This window comes from Salvelinus namaycush, chromosome 5 (genome assembly GCF_016432855.1).
Source record: "Salvelinus namaycush isolate Seneca chromosome 5, SaNama_1.0, whole genome shotgun sequence".
NCBI lineage: Eukaryota > Metazoa > Chordata > Actinopteri > Salmoniformes > Salmonidae > Salvelinus > Salvelinus namaycush.
The window spans coordinates 73,452,085-73,474,625 of NC_052311.1; the positions used below are offsets into that span (position 1 = coordinate 73,452,085).

Below are 22,541 nucleotides of genomic sequence, written 5' to 3' on the forward strand. Positions count from 1 at the left end.
AGCGATGGGACAAGACTGTAACTACCAATTGGATACAACAAAATTAGGGAGAAAAAGGGATATAAAAATCAAATAAAATGTTTATCTTGGACTAGCAAAAACAAAAAGAACATCACAAGCTTGCAGATTCTATAGCTACCACCACGATGGAGGGAGGATGATTACTAACTTCCTGTTGATGACATTGGGCTTCCGGCTTCTTCTGTGAGGACTTAAGAGGTGGCGCCACCTACTGTACGTAGTGTGTAAGGTTGTAGGAGAGTAGAAATCAGACTGTAGCAGCCTATATATAGCTAATGCAGATAACATTACTTGGCAAAGGAGGCTGAAAAGGGGGTAGTTGCAGTTTACCCCCCACTATCTGTGGTCACAGTTCAAAAGGCTAACATCCCCCCCAATGAAATGGCTATGGATTCCTAAAGTTTAGCAATGCAGGCTATTCATTGAAATTTACATTGCAAGTTGCAACATTGACTGTGGCTTCGATGTGAATGAAATAAACAGGCCACTAAATTACATTTACATTGGAATGTAGGCTGTGTATTAATGGCCTCAATACAATAGACTAGAATTGGCTTGATGACCACAGACAATTTCGCCCTTAATGACAGTGACCAACAGTATGTGAAGCGATATAGGGAGTGGCATCTCTTTAACAAGGAGCGGCAGGTAGCCTAGTGGTTAGAGGGGGGAGGCAGGTAGCCTAGTGGTTAGAGGGGGGAGGCAGGTAGCCTAGTGGTTAGAGGGGGGAGGCAGGTATCCTTGTGGTTAGAGGGGGAGGCAGGTAGCCTAGTGGTTAGAGCGTTGGACCAGTAACCGAAAGGTTACTGGATTGAATCCCTGAGCTGACAAGGTAAAATTCTGTCGTTCTGCCCCTGAACAAGGCAGTTAACACACTGTTCCCCGGTAGGCCGTCATTGTAAATAAGTTTACCTGACTTGCCCAGTTAAATAAAGGTTAAAATAACAAAGCGACTGGAACTGTTGCTAGGAACAGTTGGTATGGCCTCGAAAATATAGCCTAGTGTATAAAACGAATGAAAGAAATGTAGGCTATAAACTGTCATCCTCAATTATTTTTAATGCATTGTGTCCTCATGTGTGGTTTTGTTTTGAAATTGGCAAATAAATACATTTATTTAACCAATGTAGGTTAAGGTTTATAGACCACAACAAAAACAGTTTGCAGCCTCTGGCTGGCTGTGCTTAGCTGGAAGGTGGCAGACCCCATTTGAAACTTGCCTAGGGCTTATAGCTGTCCTCTGATTGGAGGCTACTCGCCAGAGATGCAAATCACATCTTGAGCAGTAAACTCTGCTCTCCCGCTTGCGGTAGGTATTTATATCCCTGGCCGTAGTGACTGCAAATAGCAAGCGGGTGTACTTTTTTTGCTATCTGGGACGGAGTTGCATTATTTTCCATAGAACGCATAGAGCCCCTAGTTGATTATCCCTTTAATACCATGGCTATACTTTTAACACATTTGCCGCTAGAAATATGCTCAACGTCCACCGAAGTAGCTAGCAAGTTAACGACAACAGTTGCCGTGGTAACCAAACAAACAGACTTGCTAGTTTAGCTAACCAAACCATCAGTCCTAGCTTGCCATTATGAAAATAGAATATCAACAAAAGGCAATATTTTTTTCAATTCGACTTTTGCTTTAAAAGCAGCTTAAACATAGAACATGTAAGAATGAACTATAGCCATGGAATTTTACCGTGCAAATATACCGTGCTTTATAGGGAAATAATGCCCTCTAGAATGCCCTTCAAGCCAATCAGAAACAGGTATTCAACAATGCCATGGTATAAATATCTATATTACATCCCTATATTACATATCTACATTACATCCCTATATTACATATCTACATTACATCCCTATATTACATATCTATATTACATATCTACATTACACATCTATATTACATCCCATTATTACATATCTATATTACATATCTACATTACATCCCTACATTACATATCTACATTACATATCTACATTACATGTCTACATTACATATCTATATTACATATCTACATTACATATATTTTTATTTTATTTAACCTTTATTTAACTAGGCAAGTCAGTTAAGAACAAATTCTTTGCTGATAGGTGTATAAAATCGAGCACACAGTCCATAGACAAACATTGGTAGTAGAATGGCCTTACTGAAGAGCTCAGTGACTTTCAACGTGGCACCGTCATAGGATGCCACCTTTCCAACAAGTCAGTTCGTCAAATTTCTGCCCTGATAGAGCTGCCCCTGTCAACTGTAAGTGCTGTTATTGTGATGTGGAAACATCTAGGAGCAACAACGGCTCAGTCGCGAAGTGGTAGGCCACATAACCTCACAGAATGGGACCCCCCGAGTGCTGAAGCGCGTAAAAATCGTCTATCCTCAGTTGCAACACTCCCTATCGAGTTCCAAACTGCCTCTGGAAGCAACGTCAGCACAAGAACTGTTCGTCGGGAGCTTCATGAAATGGGTTTTCATGGCCGAGCAGCCGCACACAAGCCTAAGATCACCATGCGCAATGCCAAGCGTCGGCTGGAGTGGTGTAAAGCTCACCGCCATTGGACTTTGGAGCAGTGGAATCACGTTCTCTGGCAGTCTGACGGACGAATCTGGGTTTGGCAGATGCCAGGAGAACGCTACCTGCCCAAATGCATAATGCCAACTGTAAAGTTTGGTGGAGGAGGAATAATGTTCTGGGGCTGTTTTTCATGGTTCAGGCTAGGCCCCTTAGTTCCAGTGAAGGGAAATCTTAACACTACAGCAGACAATGACATTCAAGACGATTCTGTGCTTGAAACATTGTGGCAACAGTTTGGGGCAGGCCCTTTCCTGTTTCAGCATGACAATGCCCCCGTGCACAAAGCGAGGTCCATACAGAAATGGCTTGTCGAGATCGGTGTGGAAGAACTTGACTGGCTTGCACAGAGCCCTGACCTCAACCCCATCGAACACCTTTGGGACTAATTGGAACGCCAACTGCGGGCCAGGCCTAATCGCCCAACATCAGTGCCCGACCTCACTAATGCTCTTGTGGCTGAATGGAAGCAAGTCCCCGCAGTAATGTTCCAACATCTAGTGGAAAGCCTTCCCAGAAGAGTGGAGGCTGTTATAGCAGCAAAAGGGGGGTCGGGGAACTCCATATTATTGCCCATGATTTTGGAATGAGATTGTTCGACGAGCAGATGTCCACATACCTTTGATCATTTAGTGTACCTATATCCTATTTTTACCAGACACTTACCTGACATATTTACACAGAAGGATATAGCGCTTCAAGTCATGCATGCCTTTGCATATTTTCTCAGTGTGTGTGTGTGTGTTAACCTTGTGAGGGTATGGTGTCCTCTGAACAGCATGGGGTGGTACTCTGGGTACTGTAGCCACTAGAACAGTGTAGAGAGTCCCTATTGGAACGCTGTGTCTGTGAGTCCAGCTGTAGACCTCTGGACAGGGCCAGGGCCAGCTCCTCATGGGCCTCCATCTCACACACCTGAACACACACACACACACACACACACACACACACACACACACACACACACACACACACACACACACACACACACACACACACACACACACACACACACACACATTGGGTTAGAAAACGTAATTCTTCTTTGTGCAGCATGAAGATAAAACAATCAATATAACCTGGGTGGTTTGAGCCCTGAATTCTGATTGGCTGTATACCACGGGTGTGTTAGTTTTCCTGCTCTAATTACGTTGGTAACCCGTTTATAATGGTCGTGCGTAAGAACAGCCCTTTGCCGTGGTATATTGACCACCTCCTCGGGCCTTATTGCTTAATTATAAACTGGTTTGAACCCTGAATGCTGATTGGCTGACAGCCGTGGTATATCAGAACGTATACCATTGATACGACAAAACATTTGTTTTTCCTGCTCTATTTACGTTGGTAACCCGTTTATAATAGCAATAAGGCACCTCTGGGGTTTGTGGTATATGGCCAATATACCACGGCTAAGGGCTGTGTCCAGGCACTCCGCGTTGCGTCGTGCTTAAGAACAGAGCTTAGCTGTGGTATAGTGGCCATATACCACAAACCCCCGAGGTGCCTTATTACCTAAATATATCACAGACATTGAATCACACAATGGACAGATGCACACACACACCACACAGTCAAACTAGACATTTCAAGAAAAATTGTGTGACTTGCTTCAGACATTTGTATAAAATATAGATGAAATCATGTTTCCAGCTGACCTTGGGTGATGGAGGTAATGGTTGACTCCTGCCCCCTGGTGCTGGGATGACTCCAGCAGGTAGTGGTAGACGCCTGCCCCCTGGTGCTGGGATGACTCCAGCAGGTAGTGGTAGAATCCTGCCCCCTGGTGCTGGGATGACTCCCGCAGGTAGTGGTAGACTCCTGGCCCCTGGTGCTGGGATGACTCCAGCAGGTAGTGGTAGTGGGGCATAGCTGGTGTCTGCTGGTACAAGATCCTTGTCCTTCCTCCTTCTAAGGGTGTTTACCATGGGCTGGTCATAGGGTCCTGGCTTAGCCCAGTCCTACAGGATACACATACATAAACATAGCTGAGTTCACCTCCTCTACCCAGTCCTACAGGATACAGAAACATAGCTGAGTTCACCTCCTCTACCCAGTCCTACAGGATACAGAAACATAGCTGAGTTCACCTCCTCTACCCAGTCCTACAGGATACAGAAACATAGCTGAGTTCACCTCCTCTACCCAGTCCTACAGGATACAGAAACATAGCTGAGTTCACCTCCTCTACCCAGTCCTACAGGATACAGAAACATAGCTGAGTTCACCTCCTCTACCCAGTCCTACAGGATACAGAAACATAGCTGAGTTCACCTCCTCTACCCAGTCCTACAGGATACAGAAACATAGCTGAGTTCACCTCCTCTACCCAGTCCTACAGGATACAGAAACATAGCTGAGTTCACCTCCTCTACCCAGTCCTACAGGATACAGAAACATAGCTGAGTTCACCTCCTCTACCCAGTCCTACAGGATACAGAAACATAGCTGAGTTCACCTCCTCTACCCAGTCCTACAGGATACAGAAACATAGCTGAGTTCACCTCCTCTACCCAGTCCTACAGGATACAGAAACATAGCTGAGTTCACCTCCTCTACCCAGTCCTACAGGATACAGAAACATAGCTGAGTTCACCTCCTCTACCCAGTCCTACAGGATACAGAAACATAGCTGAGTTCACCTCCTCTACCCAGTCCTACAGGATACAGAAACATAGCTGAGTTCACCTCCTCTACCCAGTCCTACAGGATACAGAAACATAGCTGAGTTCACCTCCTCTACCCAGTCCTACAGGATACAGAAACATAGCTGAGTTCACCTCCTCTACCCAGTCCTACAGGATACAGAAACATAGCTGAGTTCACCTCCTCTACCCAGTCCTACAGGATACAGAAACATAGCTGAGTTCACCTCCTCTACCCAGTCCTACAGGATACAGAAACATAGCTGAGTTCACCTCCTCTACCCAGTCCTACAGGATACAGAAACATAGCTGAGTTCACCTCCTCTACCCAGTCCTACAGGATACAGAAACATAGCTGAGTTCACCTCCTCTACCCAGTCCTACAGGATACAGAAACATAGCTGAGTTCACCTCCTCTACCCAGTCCTACAGGATACAGAAACATAGCTGAGTTCACCTCCTCTACCCAGTCCTACAGGATACAGAAACATAGCTGAGTTCACCTCCTCTACCCAGTCCTACAGGATACAGAAACATAGCTGAGTTCACCTCCTCTACCCAGTCCTACAGGATACAGAAACATAGCTGAGTTCACCTCCTCTACCCAGTCCTACAGGATACAGAAACATAGCTGAGTTCACCTCCTCTACCCAGTCCTACAGGATACAGAAACATAGCTGAGTTCACCTCCTCTACCCAGTCCTACAGGATACAGAAACATAGCTGAGTTCACCTCCTCTACCCAGTCCTACAGGATACAGAAACATAGCTGAGTTCACCTCCTCTACCCAGTCCTACAGGATACAGAAACATAGCTGAGTTCACCTCCTCTACCCAGTCCTACAGGATACAGAAACATAGCTGAGTTCACCTCCTCTACCCAGTCCTACAGGATACAGAAACATAGCTGAGTTCACCTCCTCTACCCAGTCCTACAGGATACAGAAACATAGCTGAGTTCACCTCCTCTACCCAGTCCTACAGGATACAGAAACATAGCTGAGTTCACCTCCTCTACCCAGTCCTACAGGATACAGAAACATAGCTGAGTTCACCTCCTCTACCCAGTCCTACAGGATACAGAAACATAGCTGAGTTCACCTCCTCTACCCAGTCCTACAGGATACAGAAACATAGCTGAGTTCACCTCCTCTACCCAGTCCTACAGGATACAGAAACATAGCTGAGTTCACCTCCTCTACCCAGTCCTACAGGATACAGAAACATAGCTGAGTTCACCTCCTCTACCCAGTCCTACAGGATACAGAAACATAGCTGAGTTCACCTCCTCTACCCAGTCCTACAGGATACAGAAACATAGCTGAGTTCACCTCCTCTACCCAGTCCTACAGGATACAGAAACATAGCTGAGTTCACCTCCTCTACCCAGTCCTACAGGATACAGAAACATAGCTGAGTTCACCTCCTCTACCCAGTCCTACAGGATACAGAAACATAGCTGAGTTCACCTCCTCTACCCAGTCCTACAGGATACAGAAACATAGCTGAGTTCACCTCCTCTACACAGTCCTACAGGATACAGAAACATAGCTGAGTTCACCTCCTCTACCCAGTCCTACAGGATACAGAAACATAGCTGAGTTCACCTCCTCTACCCAGTCCTACAGGATACAGAAACATAGCTGAGTTCACCTCCTCCTTGGTATCCCTAACACAGCTGAGTTCACCTCCTCCTTGGTATCCCTAGCACAGCTGAGTTCACCTCCTCCTTGGTATCCCTAGCATAGCTGAGTTCACCTCCTCCTTGGTATCCCTAACACAGCTGAGTTCACCTCCTCCTTGGCATCCCTAGCACAGCTGAGTTCACCTCCTCCTTGGTATCCCTAGCTGTTCTTTAATCATGGGCCTCTGGAGATCCTGTCAGCTGGGGATTCTGAACTATTATCACGATCTTCAAATACATCTTCTCCAGGAACACATCTGAAATCTACCAATGAAACGTGTAGAAGACGATGTAGTATATTGTCCTACGATCATTTTGCAATCTGACTGCAACATAATAATAATGTCAGATTAATTCAGAGGGTCCCTACGTAATGACAGATATTTTAGGAACACAAGGAGTCAGGACATGATGAGGAGGAGGACTGAACCAACAACCAACCTTCCAGCTGGGGACTTTAGAGGTGGGGACCATGTTAGGCCCCAGGGTGCAGTAATGAGGGTAGTCAGGTAGCAGGACCGAGCACGGCCTGGACCACGACTGGGACGGACAGGAGGAGGAGGTGATGGAGGACGAATGGGAGGAGGGAGGGAAGAGGGGGTAGGAACCCACCAGGCCTGAGCCCCCTCCCATCAGGTAGGACCCCCCCAGACCTGAGCCCCCTCCCATCAGGTATGAAGAGTCTGAATGATGGTGATCCCCGTAGTGGTCATACCCGTTAGACAACTGAGCATGAGCAGGGGAACGGAATGACACAAACAAACAAACAAACAAACAAACATAAAAACACAAAATTGGAGAAATTGGTCAAATGATAAAAACCAACACAACAGGGTCAGGATAATAAATCAACACAACAGGGTCAGGATAATAAACCAACACAACAGGGTCAGGATAATAAACCAACACAACAGGGTCAGGATAATAAACCAACACAATAGGGTCAGGATAATAAACCAACACAATAGGGTCAGGATAATAAACCAACACAACAGGGTCAGGATAACAGGGTCAGGATAATAAACCAACACAACAGGGTCAGGATAATAAACCAACACAACAGGGTCAGGATAATAAACCAACACAACAGGGTCAGGATAATAAACCAACACAACAGGGTCAGGATAACAGGGTCAGGATAATAAACCAACACAACAGGGTCAGGATAATAAACCAACACAACAGGGTCAGGATAATAAACCAACACAACAGGGTCAGGATAATAAACCAACACAACAGGGTCAGGATAATAAAACAAACACAATGGGGTCAGGATAATAAACCAACACAACAGGGTCAGGATAATAAACCAACACAACAGGGTCAGGATAATAAAACAAACACAACAGGGTCAGGATAATAAACCAACACAACAGGGTCAGGATAATAAACCAACACAATAGGGTCAGGATAATAAACCAACACAATAGGGTCAGGATAATAAACCAACACAATAGGGTCAGGATAATAAACCAACACAACAGGGTCAGGATAATAGGGTCAGGATAATAAAACAACACAACAGGGTCAGGATAATAAACCAACACAACAGGGTCAGGATAATAAACCAACACAATAGGGTCAGGATAATAAACCAACACAATAGGGTCAGGATAATAAACAAACACAACAGGGTCAGGATAATAAACCAACACAACAGGGTCAGGATAATAAACCAACACAACAGGGTCAGGATAATAAACCAACACAACAGGGTCAGGATAATAAACCAACACAACAGGGTCAGGATAATAAACCAACACAACAGGGTCAGGATAATAAACCAACACAACAGGGTCAGGATAATAAACCAACACAATAGGGTCAGGATAATAAACCAACACAACAGGGTCAGGATAATAAACCAACACAATAGGGTCAGGATAATAAACCAACACAATAGGGTCAGGATAATAAACCAACACAACAGGGTCAGGATAATAAACCAACACAACAGGGTCAGGATAATAAACCAACACAACAGGGTCAGGATAATAAACCAACACAACAGGGTCAGGATAATAAACCAACACAATAGGGTCAGGATAATAAACCAACACAATAGGGTCAGGATAATAAAACAAACACAATGGGGTCAGGATAATAAACCAACACAATAGGGTCAGGATAATAGGGTCAGGATAATAAACCAACACAATAGGGTCAGGATAATAAACCAACACAATAGGGTCAGGATAATAAACCAACACAATGGGATCAGGATAATAAACCAACACAACAGGGTCAGGATAATAGGGTCAGGATAATAAACCAACACAATAGGGTCAGGATAATAAACAAACACAACAGGGTCAGGATAATAAACCAACACAACAGGGTCAGGATAATAAACCAACACAACAGGGTCAGGATAATAAACCAACACAACAGGGTCAGGATAATAAACCAACACAACAGGGTCAGGATAATAAACCAACACAACAGGGTCAGGATAATAAACCAACACAACAGGGTCAGGATAATAAACCAACACAACAGGGTCAGGATAATAAACCAACAGGGTCAGGATAATAAACCAACAGGGTCAGGATAATAAACCAACAGGGTCAGGATAATAAACCAACACAACAGGGTCAGGAAAATAAACCAACACAACAGGGTCAGGATAATAAACCAACACAATAGGGCCAGGATAATAAACCAACACAACAGGGTCTGGATAATAAACCAACACAACAGGGTCAGGATAATAAACCAACACAATAGGGTCAGGATAATAAACCAACACAACAGGGTCAGGATAATAAACCGACACAACAGGGTCAGGATAATAAAACAACACAACAGGGTCAGGATAATAAAACAACACAATAGGGTCAGGATAATAAAACAACACAATAGGGTCAGGATAATAAACCAACACAACAGGGTCAGGATAATAAACCAACACAATAGGGTCAGGATAATAAACCAACACAATAGGGTCAGTATAATAAACCAACACAATAGGGTCAGGATAATAAACAAACACAATAGGGTCAGGATAATAAACAAACACAATAGGGTCAGGATAATAAACAAACACAACAGGGTCAGGATAATAAACCAACACAACAGGGTCAGGATAATAAACCAACACAATAGGGTCAGGATAATAAACCAACACAACAGGGTCAGGATAATAAACCAACACAACAGGGTCGGGATAATAAACCAACACAATAGGGTCAGGATAATAAACCAACACAACAGGGTCAGGATAATAAACCGACACAACAGGGTCAGGATAATAAAACAACACAACAGGGTCAGGATAATAAAACAACACAATAGGGTCAGGATAATAAACCAACACAACAGGGTCAGGATAATAAACCAACACAACAGGGTCAGGATAATAAACCAACACAATAGGGTCAGGATAATAAACCAACACAACAGGGTCAGGATAATAAACTAACACAACAGGGTCAGGATAACAGGGTCAGGATAATAAACTAACACAATAGGGTCAGGATAATAAACCAACACAATAGGGTCAGGATAATAAACCAACACAACAGGGTCAGGATAATAAACCAACACAACAGGGTCAGGATAATAAACTAACACAACAGGGTCAGGATAATAAACCAACACAACAGGGTCAGGATAATAAACCAACACAACAGGGTCAGGATAATAAACCAACAGGGTCAGGATAATAAACCAACAGGGTCAGGATAATAAACCAACAGGGTCAGGATAATAAACCAACAGGGTCAGGATAATAAACCAACACAATAGGGTCAGGATAATAGGGTCAGGATAATAAACCAACACAATAGGGTCAGGATAATAAACCAACAGGGTCAGGATAATAAACTAACACAATAGGGTCAGGATAATAAACCAACACAATAGGGTCAGGATAATAGGGTCAGGATAATAAACCAACACAATAGGGTCAGGATAATAAACCAACACAACAGGGTCAGGATAATAAACCAACACAACAGGGTCAGGATAATAAACCAACACAACAGGGTCAGGATAATAAACAAACACAACAGGGTCAGGATAATAAACCAACACAACAGGGTCAGGATAATAAAACAACATCAGAAACACAAGATAAAAGTTGATGAATGAAATACAAATAACTCAACATTTCGGAAGAACAAATAAACAAAGGAGTAAACTAAGAAAATGAATCCTGATTGACAAACCAGACTCCGGTTCTGAATTCTGAAATGTATGTGAACGACCACGATGACCCATGAGACTAGATACGTAACAGCAGGGATCAGAGACAGGTGAAAGGAAGCTGTGGATGGAACACCTGGATGGGGTAGAGGGTTGTGGAGAGGGTGAACACTATGTTTCCTGTGAGGAGACTCTAGACTAAGGGCTACAGCAAGGGGACGAGGGGAAGGGTATCTATCATGGGAGGGCAGGGGGGGGGGGGGTGCTTCCTCTCAAAGGAGGGATGGAGGGAGTATGTCACCTTGTCAACTGCAGCCAGAGGCCCTCCAGAGGTGGGAGAGCTGCACTCACTGACTGACTGGCAGGTCTCAGAGGCCTCAGACGAGCCAGAGCTGGAGCAAGGCTGGAGGAACAGCAGGTTGGGTGGAGGCAGACAGACGCGGAGGACAAGCACAAGACGGGAGCAGAGAGTTTTGGTGTAAAAAAGAGAGGAGTTTGAGTTCAGTGCAGGGTTAAAAGATGACCGGATATGAACATACACACAGTCACAGACAGTCACATACAGTCACAGACAGTCACACAGTCACAGACAGTCACACAGTCACACACAGTCACACACAGTCACACACAGTCACAGACAGTCACAGAGGAAGAGAACACACAAAGGAGAGGAAGGCGTGTATTGTAGCCATCACATGAAGGAGAGGAAGGCGTATATTGTAGCCATCACATAAAGGAGAGGAAGGCGTGTATTGTAGCCATCACATAAAGGAGAGGAAGGCGTGTATTGTAGCCCTCACATAAAGGAGAGGAAGGTGTGTATTGTAGCCATCACATAAAGGAGAGGAAGGCGTGTATTGTAGCCATCACATAAAGGAGAGGAAGGCGTGTATTGTAGCCATCACATAAAGGAGAGGAAGGCGTGTATTGTAGCCATCACATAAAGGAGAGGAAGGCGTGTATTGTAGCCATCACATAAAGGAGAGGAAGGCGTGTATTGTAGCCATCACATAAAGGAGAGGAAGGCGTGTATTGTAGCCATCACATAAAGGAGAGGAAGGCGTGTATTGTAACCATCACATAAAGGAGAGGAAGGCGTGTATTGTAGCCATCACATAAAGGAGAGGAAGGCGTGTATTGTAGCCATCACATAAAGGAGAGGAAGGCGTGTATTGTAGCCATCACATAAAGGAGAGGAAGGCGTGTATTGTAGCCATCACATAAAGGAGAGGAAGGCGTGTATTGTAGCCATCACATAAAGGAGAGGAAGGCGTGTATTGTAGCCATCACATAAAGGAGAGGAAGGCGTGTATTGTAGCCATCACATAAAGGAGAGGAAGGCGTGTATTGTAGCCATCACATAAAGGAGAGGAAGGCGTGTATTGTAGCCATCACATAAAGGAGAGGAAGGCGTGTATTGTAGCCACCACATAAGGAGAGGAAGGCGTGTATTGTAGCCATCACATAAAGGAGAGGAAGGCGTGTATTGTAGCCACCACATAAAGGAGAGGAAGGCGTGTATTGTAGCCATCACACAAAGGAGAGGAAGGCGTGTATTGTAGCCATCACATAAAGGAGAGGAAGGCGTGTATTGTAGCCATCACATAAAGGAGAGGAAGGCGTGTATTGTAGCCATCACACAAAGGAGAGGAAGGCGTGTATTGTAGCCATCACATAAAGGAGAGGAAGGTGTGTATTGTAGCCATCACACAAAGGAGAGGAAGGCGTGTATTGTAGCCATCACATAAAGGAGAGGAAGGCGTGTATTGTAGCCATCACATAAAGGAGAGGAAGGCGTGTATTGTAGCCATCACATAAAGGAGAGGAAGGCGTGTATTGTAGCCATCACATAAAGGAGAGGAAGGCGTGTATTGTAGCCATCACATAAAGGAGAGGAAGGCGTGTATTGTAGCCATCACATAAAGGAGAGGAAGGCGTGTATTGTAGCCATCACATAAAGGAGAGGAAGGCGTGTATTGTAACCATCACATAAAGGAGAGGAAGGCGTGTATTGTAGCCATCACATAAAGGAGAGGAAGGCGTGTATTGTAGCCATCACATAAAGGAGAGGAAGGCGTGTATTGTAGCCATCACATAAAGGAGAGGAAGGCGTGTATTGTAGCCATCACATAAAGGAGAGGAAGGCGTGTATTGTAGCCATCACATAAAGGAGAGGAAGGCGTGTATTGTAGCCATCACATAAAGGAGAGGAAGGCGTGTATTGTAGCCATCACATAAAGGAGAGGAAGGCGTGTATTGTAGCCATCACATAAAGGAGAGGAAGGCGTGTATTGTAGCCATCACATAAAGGAGAGGAAGGCGTGTATTGTAGCCACCACATAAGGAGAGGAAGGCGTGTATTGTAGCCATCACATAAAGGAGAGGAAGGCGTGTATTGTAGCCACCACATAAAGGAGAGGAAGGCGTGTATTGTAGCCATCACACAAAGGAGAGGAAGGCGTGTATTGTAGCCATCACATAAAGGAGAGGAAGGCGTGTATTGTAGCCATCACATAAAGGAGAGGAAGGCGTGTATTGTAGCCATCACACAAAGGAGAGGAAGGCGTGTATTGTAGCCATCACATAAAGGAGAGGAAGGTGTGTATTGTAGCCATCACACAAAGGAGAGGAAGGCGTGTATTGTAGCCATCACATAAAGGAGAGGAAGGCGTGTATTGTAGCCATCACATAAAGGAGAGGAAGGCGTGTATTGTAGCCATCACATAAAGGAGAGGAAGGCGTGTATTGTAGCCATCACACAAAGGAGAGGAAGGCGTGTATTGTAGCCATCACATAAAGGAGAGGAAGGCGTGTATTGTAGCCATCACATAAAGGAGAGGAAGGCGTGTATTGTAGCCATCACATAAAGGAGAGGAAGGCGTGTATTGTAGCCATCACATAAAGGAGAGGAAGGCGTGTATTGTAGCCATCACATAAAGGAGAGGAAGGCGTGTATTGTAGCCATCACATAAAGGAGAGGAAGGCGTGTATTGTAGCCATCACATAAAGGAGAGGAAGGCGTGTATTGTAGCCATCACATAAGGAGAGGAAGGCGTGTATTGTAGCCATCACATAAAGGAGAGGAAGGCGTGTATTGTAGCCATCACATAAAGGAGAGGAAGGCGTGTATTGTAGCCATCACATAAAGGAGAGGAAGGCGTGTATTGTAGCCATCACATAAAGGAGAGGAAGGCGTGTATTGTAGCCATCACATAGAGAGGAAGGCGTGTATTGTAGCCATCACATAAAGGAGAGGAAGGCGTGTATTGTAGCCATCACATAAAGGAGAGGAAGGCGTGTATTGTAGCCATCACATAAAGGAGAGGAAGGCGTGTATTGTAGCCATCACATAAAGGAGAGGAAGGCGTGTATTGTAGCCATCACATAAAGGAGAGGAAGGCGTGTATTGTAGCCATCACATAAAGGAGAGGAAGGCGTGTATTGTAGCCATCACATAAAGGAGAGGAAGGCGTGTATTGTAGCCATCACATAAAGGAGAGGAAGGCGTGTATTGTAGCCATCACATAAAGGAGAGGAAGGCGTGTATTGTAGCCATCACATAAAGGAGAGGAAGGCGTGTATTGTAGCCATCACATAAAGGAGAGGAAGGCGTGTATTGTAGCCATCACATAAAGGAGAGGAAGGCGTGTATTGTAGCCATCACATAAAGGAGAGGAAGGCGTGTATTGTAGCCATCACATAAGGAGAGGAAGGCGTGTATTGTAGCCACCACATAAAGGAGAGGAAGGCGTGTATTGTAGCCATCACATAAAGGAGAGGAAGGCGTGTATTGTAGCCACCACATAAAGGAGAGGAAGGCGTGTATTGTAGCCATCACATAAAGGAGAGGAAGGCGTGTATTGTAGCCATCACATAAGGAGAGGAAGGCGTGTATTGTAGCCACCACATAAAGGAGAGGAAGGCGTGTATTGTAGCCACCACATAAAGGAGAGGAAGGCGTGTATTGTAGCCATCACATAAAGGAGAGGAAGGCGTGTATTGTAGCCATCACATAAAGAGAGAGGAAGGAGTGTATTGTAGCCATCACATAAAGGAGAGGAAGGCGTGTATTGTAGCCATCACATAAAGGAGAGGAAGGCGTGTATTGTAGCCATCACATAAAGGAGAGGAAGGCGTGTATTGTAGCCATCACATAAAGGAGAGGAAGGCGTGTATTGTAGCCATCACATAAAGGAGAGGAAGGCGTGTATTGTAGCCATCACATAAAGGAGAGGAAGGCGTGTATTGTAGCCATCACATAAAGGAGAGGAAGGCGTGTATTGTAGCCATCACATAAAGAGAGAACAGCAGGGAAGACGTTAGAAGACATCAATCAGTCAGTGAGCTGCAGCAGCACGTTTAAAAACAATAGTTCAAAGGCTGCCAGCAGGGAAGTTAGAGATTCAGGGTGAAATTAGCTGAAGTGAAACAAAGCAGAGAGGTGAGTCAGAAGATAGAATCATTTAGCATGAACTGTCCTTGTGGACGGACAGCAGAGGGAGAAGCAGATAGACAGTCTGCTACTAAGCATCATGGTTAATTAGTTTAAAGCCAGCGACAGAAAGTCCAGTATTCTCCTGGTGGTTTTCTATGGAGTTGTGGTGCGGTAGCATTAGTGGTCGTCACTCTGAGACCTTATTCAGTACAGTGACCTAACAGAGGAGGGAGGAACTCTACTCTAGACTGACAGTGACCTAACAGAGGAAGGAGGAACTCTACTCTAGACTGACAGTGACCTAACAGAGGAAGGAGGAACTCTACTCTAGACTGGCAGTGACCTAACAGAGGAAGGAGGAACTCTACTCTAGACTGGCAGTGACCTAACAGAGGAAGGAGGAACTCTACTCTAGACTGGCAGTGACCTAACAGAGGAAGGAGGAACTCTACTCTAGACTGACAGTGACCTAACAGAGGAAGGAGGTACTCTACTCTAGACTGACAGTGACCTAACAGAGGAAGGAGGAACTCTACTCTAGACTGACAGTGACCTAACAGAGGAAGGAGGAACTCTACTCTAGACTGACAGTGACCTAACAGAGGAAGGAGGAACTCTACTCTAGACTGACAGTGACCTAACAGAGGAGGGAGGAACTCTACTCTAGACTGGCAGTGACCTAACAGAGGAAGGAGGAACTCTACTCTAGACTGACAGTGACCTAACAGAGGAAGGAGGTACTCTACTCTAGACTGACAGTGACCTAACAGAGGAAGGAGGAACTCTACTCTAGACTGACAGTGACCTAACAGAGGAAGGAGGAACTCTACTCTAGACTGGCAGTGACCTAACAGAGGAAGGAGGAACTCTACTCTAGACTGGCAGTGACCTAACAGAGGAAGGAGGAACTCTACTCTAGACTGACAGTTGGCCTTGTAATGAACCTCAACTATAACTGAGTCCCAGGCCCATCCCTCTATTCAAGGTTGTCCTTGAGTGGGTGAGGAGCTAAATTGAGGGGTTAAGGGTTAATTAGACCCTCTGAAAGCCAATTTTAGATTTTTTTATTTAACCTTTAACCTGCCGCCCCTACACTCTAACCACTAGGCTACCTGCCGCCCCTACACTCTAACCACTAGGCTACCTGCCGCCCCTCCACTCTAATCACTAGGCTACCTGCCGTCCCTCCACTCTAACCACTAGGCTACCTGCCGTCCCTCCACTCTAACCACTAGGCTACCTGCCGTCCCTCCACTCTAACCACTAGGCTACCTGCCGTCCCTCCACTCTAACCACTAGGCTACCTGCCGCCCCTACACTCTAACCAGTAGGCTACCTGCCGTCCCTACACTCTAACCACTAGACTACCTGCCGTCCCTCCACTCTAACCACTAGGCTACCTGCCGTCCCTCCACTCTAACCACTAGACTACCTGCCGTCCCTCCACTCTAACCACTAGGCTACCTGCCGCCCCTTGGACTGAGCCAGGATGGTTTGGGATCAGGGTTATGGCTCTCTATGACCCCATGATGACCAATAGACTCCAGGGGTGAACATCAAGGCTCATGTGGTCAACCTTGTCTGACCCTGTAGTCTTCTGGACCAACCTCTCCCCTGACCATAATATCAGGAGGTTTAATGACTACTATCTGACCCTGTAGTCTTCTGGACCAACCTCTCCCCTGACCATAATATCAGGAGGTTTAATGACTACTATCTGACCCTGTAGTCTTCTGGACCAACCTCTCCCCTGACCATAATATCAGGAGGTTTAATGACTACTATCTGACCCTGTAGTCTTCTGGACCAACCTCTCCCCTGACCATAATATCAGGAGGTTTAATGACTACTATCTGACCCTGTCGTCTTCTGGACCAACCTCTCCCCTGACCATAATATCAGAAGGTTTAATGACTACTATCTGACCCTGTAGTCTTCTGGACCAACCTCTCCCCTGACCATAATATCAGGAGGTTTAATGACTACTATCTGACCCTGTCGTCTCCTGGACCAACCTCTCCCCTGACCATAATATCAGGAGGTTTAATGACTACTATCTGACCCTGTCGTCTTCTGGACCAACCTCTCCCCTGACCATAATATCAGGAGGTTTAATGACTACTATCTGACCCTGTCGTCTTCTGGACCAACCTCTCCCCTGACCATAATATCAGGAGGTTTAATGACTACTATCTGACCCTGTCGTCTTCTGGACCAACCTCTCCCCTGACCATAATATCAGGAGGTTTAATGACTACTATCTGACCCTGTCGTCTTCTGGACCAACCTCTCCCCTGACCATAATATCAGGAGGTTTAATGACTACTATCTGACCCTGTCGTCTTCTGGACCAACCTCTCCCCTGACCATAATATCAGGAGGTTTAATGACTACTATCTGACCCTGTAGTCTTCTGGACCAACCTCTCCCCTGACCATAATATCAGGAGGTTTAATGACTACTATCTGACCATGTAGTCTTCTGGACCAACCTCTCCCCTGACCATAATATCAGGAGGTTTAATGACTACTATCTGACCCTGTCGTCTTCTGGACCAACCTCTCCCCTGACCATAATATCAGGAGGTTTAATGACTACTATCTGACCATGTAGTCTTCTGGACCAACCTCTCCCCTGACCATAATATCAGGAGGTTTAATTACTACTATCTGACCCTGTAGTCTTCTGGACCAACCTCTCCCCTGACCATAATATCAGGAGGTTTAATGACTACTATCTGACCCTGTAGTCTTCTGGACCAACCTCTCCACTGACCATAATATCAGGAGGTTTAATGACTACTATCTGACCCTGTAGTCTTCTGGACCAACCTCTCCCCTGACCATAATATCAGGAGGTTTAATGACTACTATCTGACCCTGTCGTCTTCTGGACCAACCTCTCCCCTGACCATAATATCAGGAGGTTTAATGACTACTATCTGACCCTGTCGTCTTCTGGACCAACCTCTCCCCTGACCATAATATCAGGAGGTTTAATGACTACTATCTGACCCTGTCGTCTTCTGGACCAACCTCTCCCCTGACCATAATATCAGGAGGTTTAATGACTACTATCTGACCCTGTCGTCTTCTGGACCAACCTCTCCCCTGACCATAATATCAGGAGGTTTAATGACTACTATCTGACCCTGTCGTCTTCTGGACCAACCTCTCCCCTGACCATAATATCAGGAGGTTTAATGACTACTATCTGCCCCTGTCGTCTTCTGGACCAACCTCTCCCCTGACCATAATATCAGGAGGTTTAATGACTACTATCTGACCATGTAGTCTTCTGGACCAACCTCTCCCCTGACCATAATATCAGGAGGTTTAATGACTACTATCTGACCCTGTAGTCTTCTGGACCAACCTCTCCACTGACCATAATATCAGGAGGTTTAATGACTACTATCTGACCCTGTCGTCTTCTGGACCAACCTCTCCCCTGACCATAATATCAGGAGGTTTAATGACTACTATCTGACCCTGTAGTCTTCTGGACCAACCTCTCCCCTGACCATAATATCAGGAGGTTTAATGACTACTATACCAGCAGTATAATATCCTCAATCATCTAGAAAGCGTATCCACACCCAGACAGATGAGTTTTTACAGAAGAGTTTGATCAAGGCTTATGTACTGTTACCAAAGAGGAAGTCAGAGAGGAAGTCAGAGAGGAAGTCAGAGAGGAAGTCAGAGATGAAGTCAGGGAGGAAGTCAGGGAGGAAGTCAGAGAGGAGCTCAGAGAGGAAGTCAGAGAGGAAGTCAGAGAGGAAGTCAGAGAGGCTTGGATGGAAACTGTATCTGTAGCTGACTGAGTAAATAGAAGTGGATGTGTGTTCAATGTGTGTTCAGCTGATCAGACGGATGAATCATCTGTCTACCCAGGACTCTGGTAGTTCAGCTGAGGTACTGACAGGACTGGTCTGTAGAACAGCCAGCCCAGTACTGACCTCCCCCAGGACTCTGGTAGTTCAGCTGAGGTACTGACAGGACTGGTCTGTAGAACAGCCAGCCCAGTACTGACCTCCCCCAAGCCCCTCTCCTCAGGAGCAGGGTATCCTAGCAACCTGGGATGGCTACTATCTCTCACATATGATGTATAAGGAGGTCAAAGGCCACTTGAGGACCCATCGATCATAATATATTTATTGTTGACGTATACAGTTAGCCTGGGACAGGACACTGCCTTAAACTAAACTGTCCATTCGCTTCCACAAGGTATGGAGGTTTAATCTCAGGGTATAGAATCCAGTGTACAGATAGTAGGGTCTTACCACTTGGTAGTGTAGTGTAGTGTAGTATAGTGTAGTGTAGTGCAGTCTTACCTGCGGTAGTGTCTCCTGGGGCATGGGTGATGGTGACTTGGAGGTGTCTGGCTGGGAGATGAATCCTGAGTCGTGGGAGGACATGGAGGACAGTCGTGCCGCGGCCTGCTGGGGCAGGGTGGAGCTACGGTAGCCGTAGTGGGAGGAGCAGGAGGAGGAGGAGGGGGAGTGAGAGTGGGATGTGCCGCTGGAGCGAGAGTCACTACTGTTTACGCTGTTCAGACTGCTGTTAGGGTGAGACGGGTGGAGAGACAGACAGACAGGTGGAGAGACAGACAGGTGGAGAGACAGACAGGTGGAGAGACAGACAGACAGGTGGAGAGACAGACAGACAGGTGGAGAGAGAGACAGGTAGAGAGACAGACAGACAGGTGGAGAGACAGACAGACAGGTGGAGAGACAGACAGACAGGTGGAGAGACAGACAGACAGACAGACAGGTGGAGAGAAAGACAGGTAGAGAGACAGACAGACAGGTGGAGAGACAGACAGACAGGTGGAGAGACAGACAGACAGGTGGAGAGACAGACAGACAGGTGGAGAGACAGACAGACGAGTGGACAGACAGACAGACAGACAGACGGACGGACAGACAGACAGACAGACAGACAGACAGACAGACAGACAGACAGACAGACAGACAGACAGACAGACAGACAGACAGACAGACAGACAGACAGACAGACAGACAGACAGACAGACAGACAGACAGACAGAGACAGACATGTGGAGAGACAGACGGGTGGAGAGAGAGACAGACAGGTAGAGAGACAGACAGGGGAACAGGCAGGAGGGTGAGAGACAGACACAGGGAGACAGACAGACAGTGAATGGGTTAACACTCCAAACCAATGCAGCAGGCAGTGACCGTGAACAAACCAGTCAAATTAAAACAACCAGGCATGAAATCATAATAAACGTTACCACAATATACACATATCAACGTCTATCATGCTCAGTGCAACTACAAGCAAGTTGGACTGTGGTCGCGATACAGACATGTGCCTTTATGGTTGGGTCCATTGACCGACCATCAACAGTGACATTTTAACGAGGATCTGTGGATCCTTCAACTTGAATTAAATCATGTAAACAAACTGAAACGCATCCCAAGATGAAAACAAGGCGTCACAGTGTTTTACAAACTGAAACGCATCCCAAGATGAAAACAAGGCGTCACATCACAGTGTTTTACAAACTGAAACGCATCCCAAGATGAAAACAAGGCGTCACATCACAGTGTTTTACAAACTGAAACGCATCCCAAGATGAAAACAAGGCGTCACAGTGTTTTACAAACTGAAACGCATCCCAAGATGAAAACAAGGCGTCACAGTGTTTTACAAACTGAAACGCATCCCAAGATGAAAACAAGGCGTCAGAGCACAGTGTTTTACAAACTGAAACGCATCCCAAGATGAAAACAAGGCATCACAGTGTTTTACAAACTGAAACGCATCCCAAGATGAAAACAAGGCATCACAGTGTTTTACAAACTGAAACGCATCCCAAGATGAAAACAAGGCATCACAGTGTTTTACAAACTGAAACGCATCCCAAGATGAAAACAAGGCATCACAGTGTTTTACAAACTGAAACGCATCCCAAGATGAAAACAAGGCGTCACAGTGTTTTACAAACTGAAACGCATCCCAAGATGAAAACAAGGCATCACAGTGTTTTACAAACTGAAACGCATCCCAAGATGAAAACAAGGCATCACAGTGTTTTACAAACTGAAACGCATCCCAAGATGAAAACAAGGCGTCACATCACAGTGTTTTACAAACTGAAACGCATCCCAAGATGAAAACAAGGCGTCACAGTGTTTTACAAACTGAAACGCATCCCAAGATGAAAACAAGGCGTCACAGCACAGTGTTTTACAAACTGAAACGCATCCCAAGATGAAAACAAGGCATCACAGTGTTTTACAAACTGAAACGCATCCCAAGATGAAAACAAGGCGTCACAGTGTTTTACAAACTGAAACGCATCCCAAGATGAAAACAAGGCGCCAGAGCACAGTGTTTTACAAACTGAAACGCATCCCAAGATGAAAACAAGGCATCACAGTGTTTTACAAACTGAAACGCATCCCAAGATGAAAACAAGGCGTCACAGCACAGTGTTTTACAAACTGAAACGCATCCCAAGATGAAAACAAGGCGTCACAGTGTATTACAAACTGAAACGCATCCCAAGATGAAAACAAGACATCACAGTGTTTTACAAACTGAAACGCATCCCAAGATGAAAACAAGGCGTCACAGTGTTTTACAAACTGAAACGCATCCCAAGATGAAAACAAGACATCACAGTGTTTTACAAACTGAAACGCATCCCAAGATGAAAACAAGGCGTCAGAGCACAGTGTTTTACAAACTGAAACGCATCCCAAGATGAAAACAAGGCATCACAGTGTTTTACAAACTGAAACGCATCCCAAGATGAAAACAAGGCATCACAGTGTTTTACAAACTGAAACGCATCCCAAGATGAAAACAAGGCGTCACAGTGTTTTACAAACTGAAACGCATCCCAAGATGAAAACAAGGCGTCACAGTGTTTTACAAACTGAAACGCATCCCAAGATGAAAACAAGGCGTCACAGTGTTTTACAAACTGAAACGCATCCCAAGATGAAAACAAGGCGTCACATCACAGTGTTTTACAAACTGAAACGCATCCCAAGATGAAAACAAG

General features: G+C 45.5%; 1 protein-coding gene across 1 annotated transcript in view; it reads right to left on the reverse strand.

Annotated features, from left to right (window-relative positions):
• The window catches only part of LOC120047350 (protein MTSS 1-like), a 58,981-nt gene that overhangs the window by 4,491 nt on the left and 31,949 nt on the right, over positions 1 to 22,541 (reverse strand). The window contains exons 4-9 of the mRNA XM_038992874.1: positions 19,837 to 20,062; positions 11,370 to 11,471; positions 7,576 to 7,648; positions 7,364 to 7,539; positions 4,252 to 4,554; positions 3,346 to 3,511 (exon numbers count right to left, since the gene is read on the reverse strand). Coding sequence (XP_038848802.1) covers positions 3,346 to 3,511; positions 4,252 to 4,554; positions 7,364 to 7,539; positions 7,576 to 7,648; positions 11,370 to 11,471; positions 19,837 to 20,062 — 1,046 coding nt within the window. The remainder of the gene's footprint in view (positions 1 to 3,345; positions 3,512 to 4,251; positions 4,555 to 7,363; positions 7,540 to 7,575; positions 7,649 to 11,369; positions 11,472 to 19,836; positions 20,063 to 22,541) is intronic.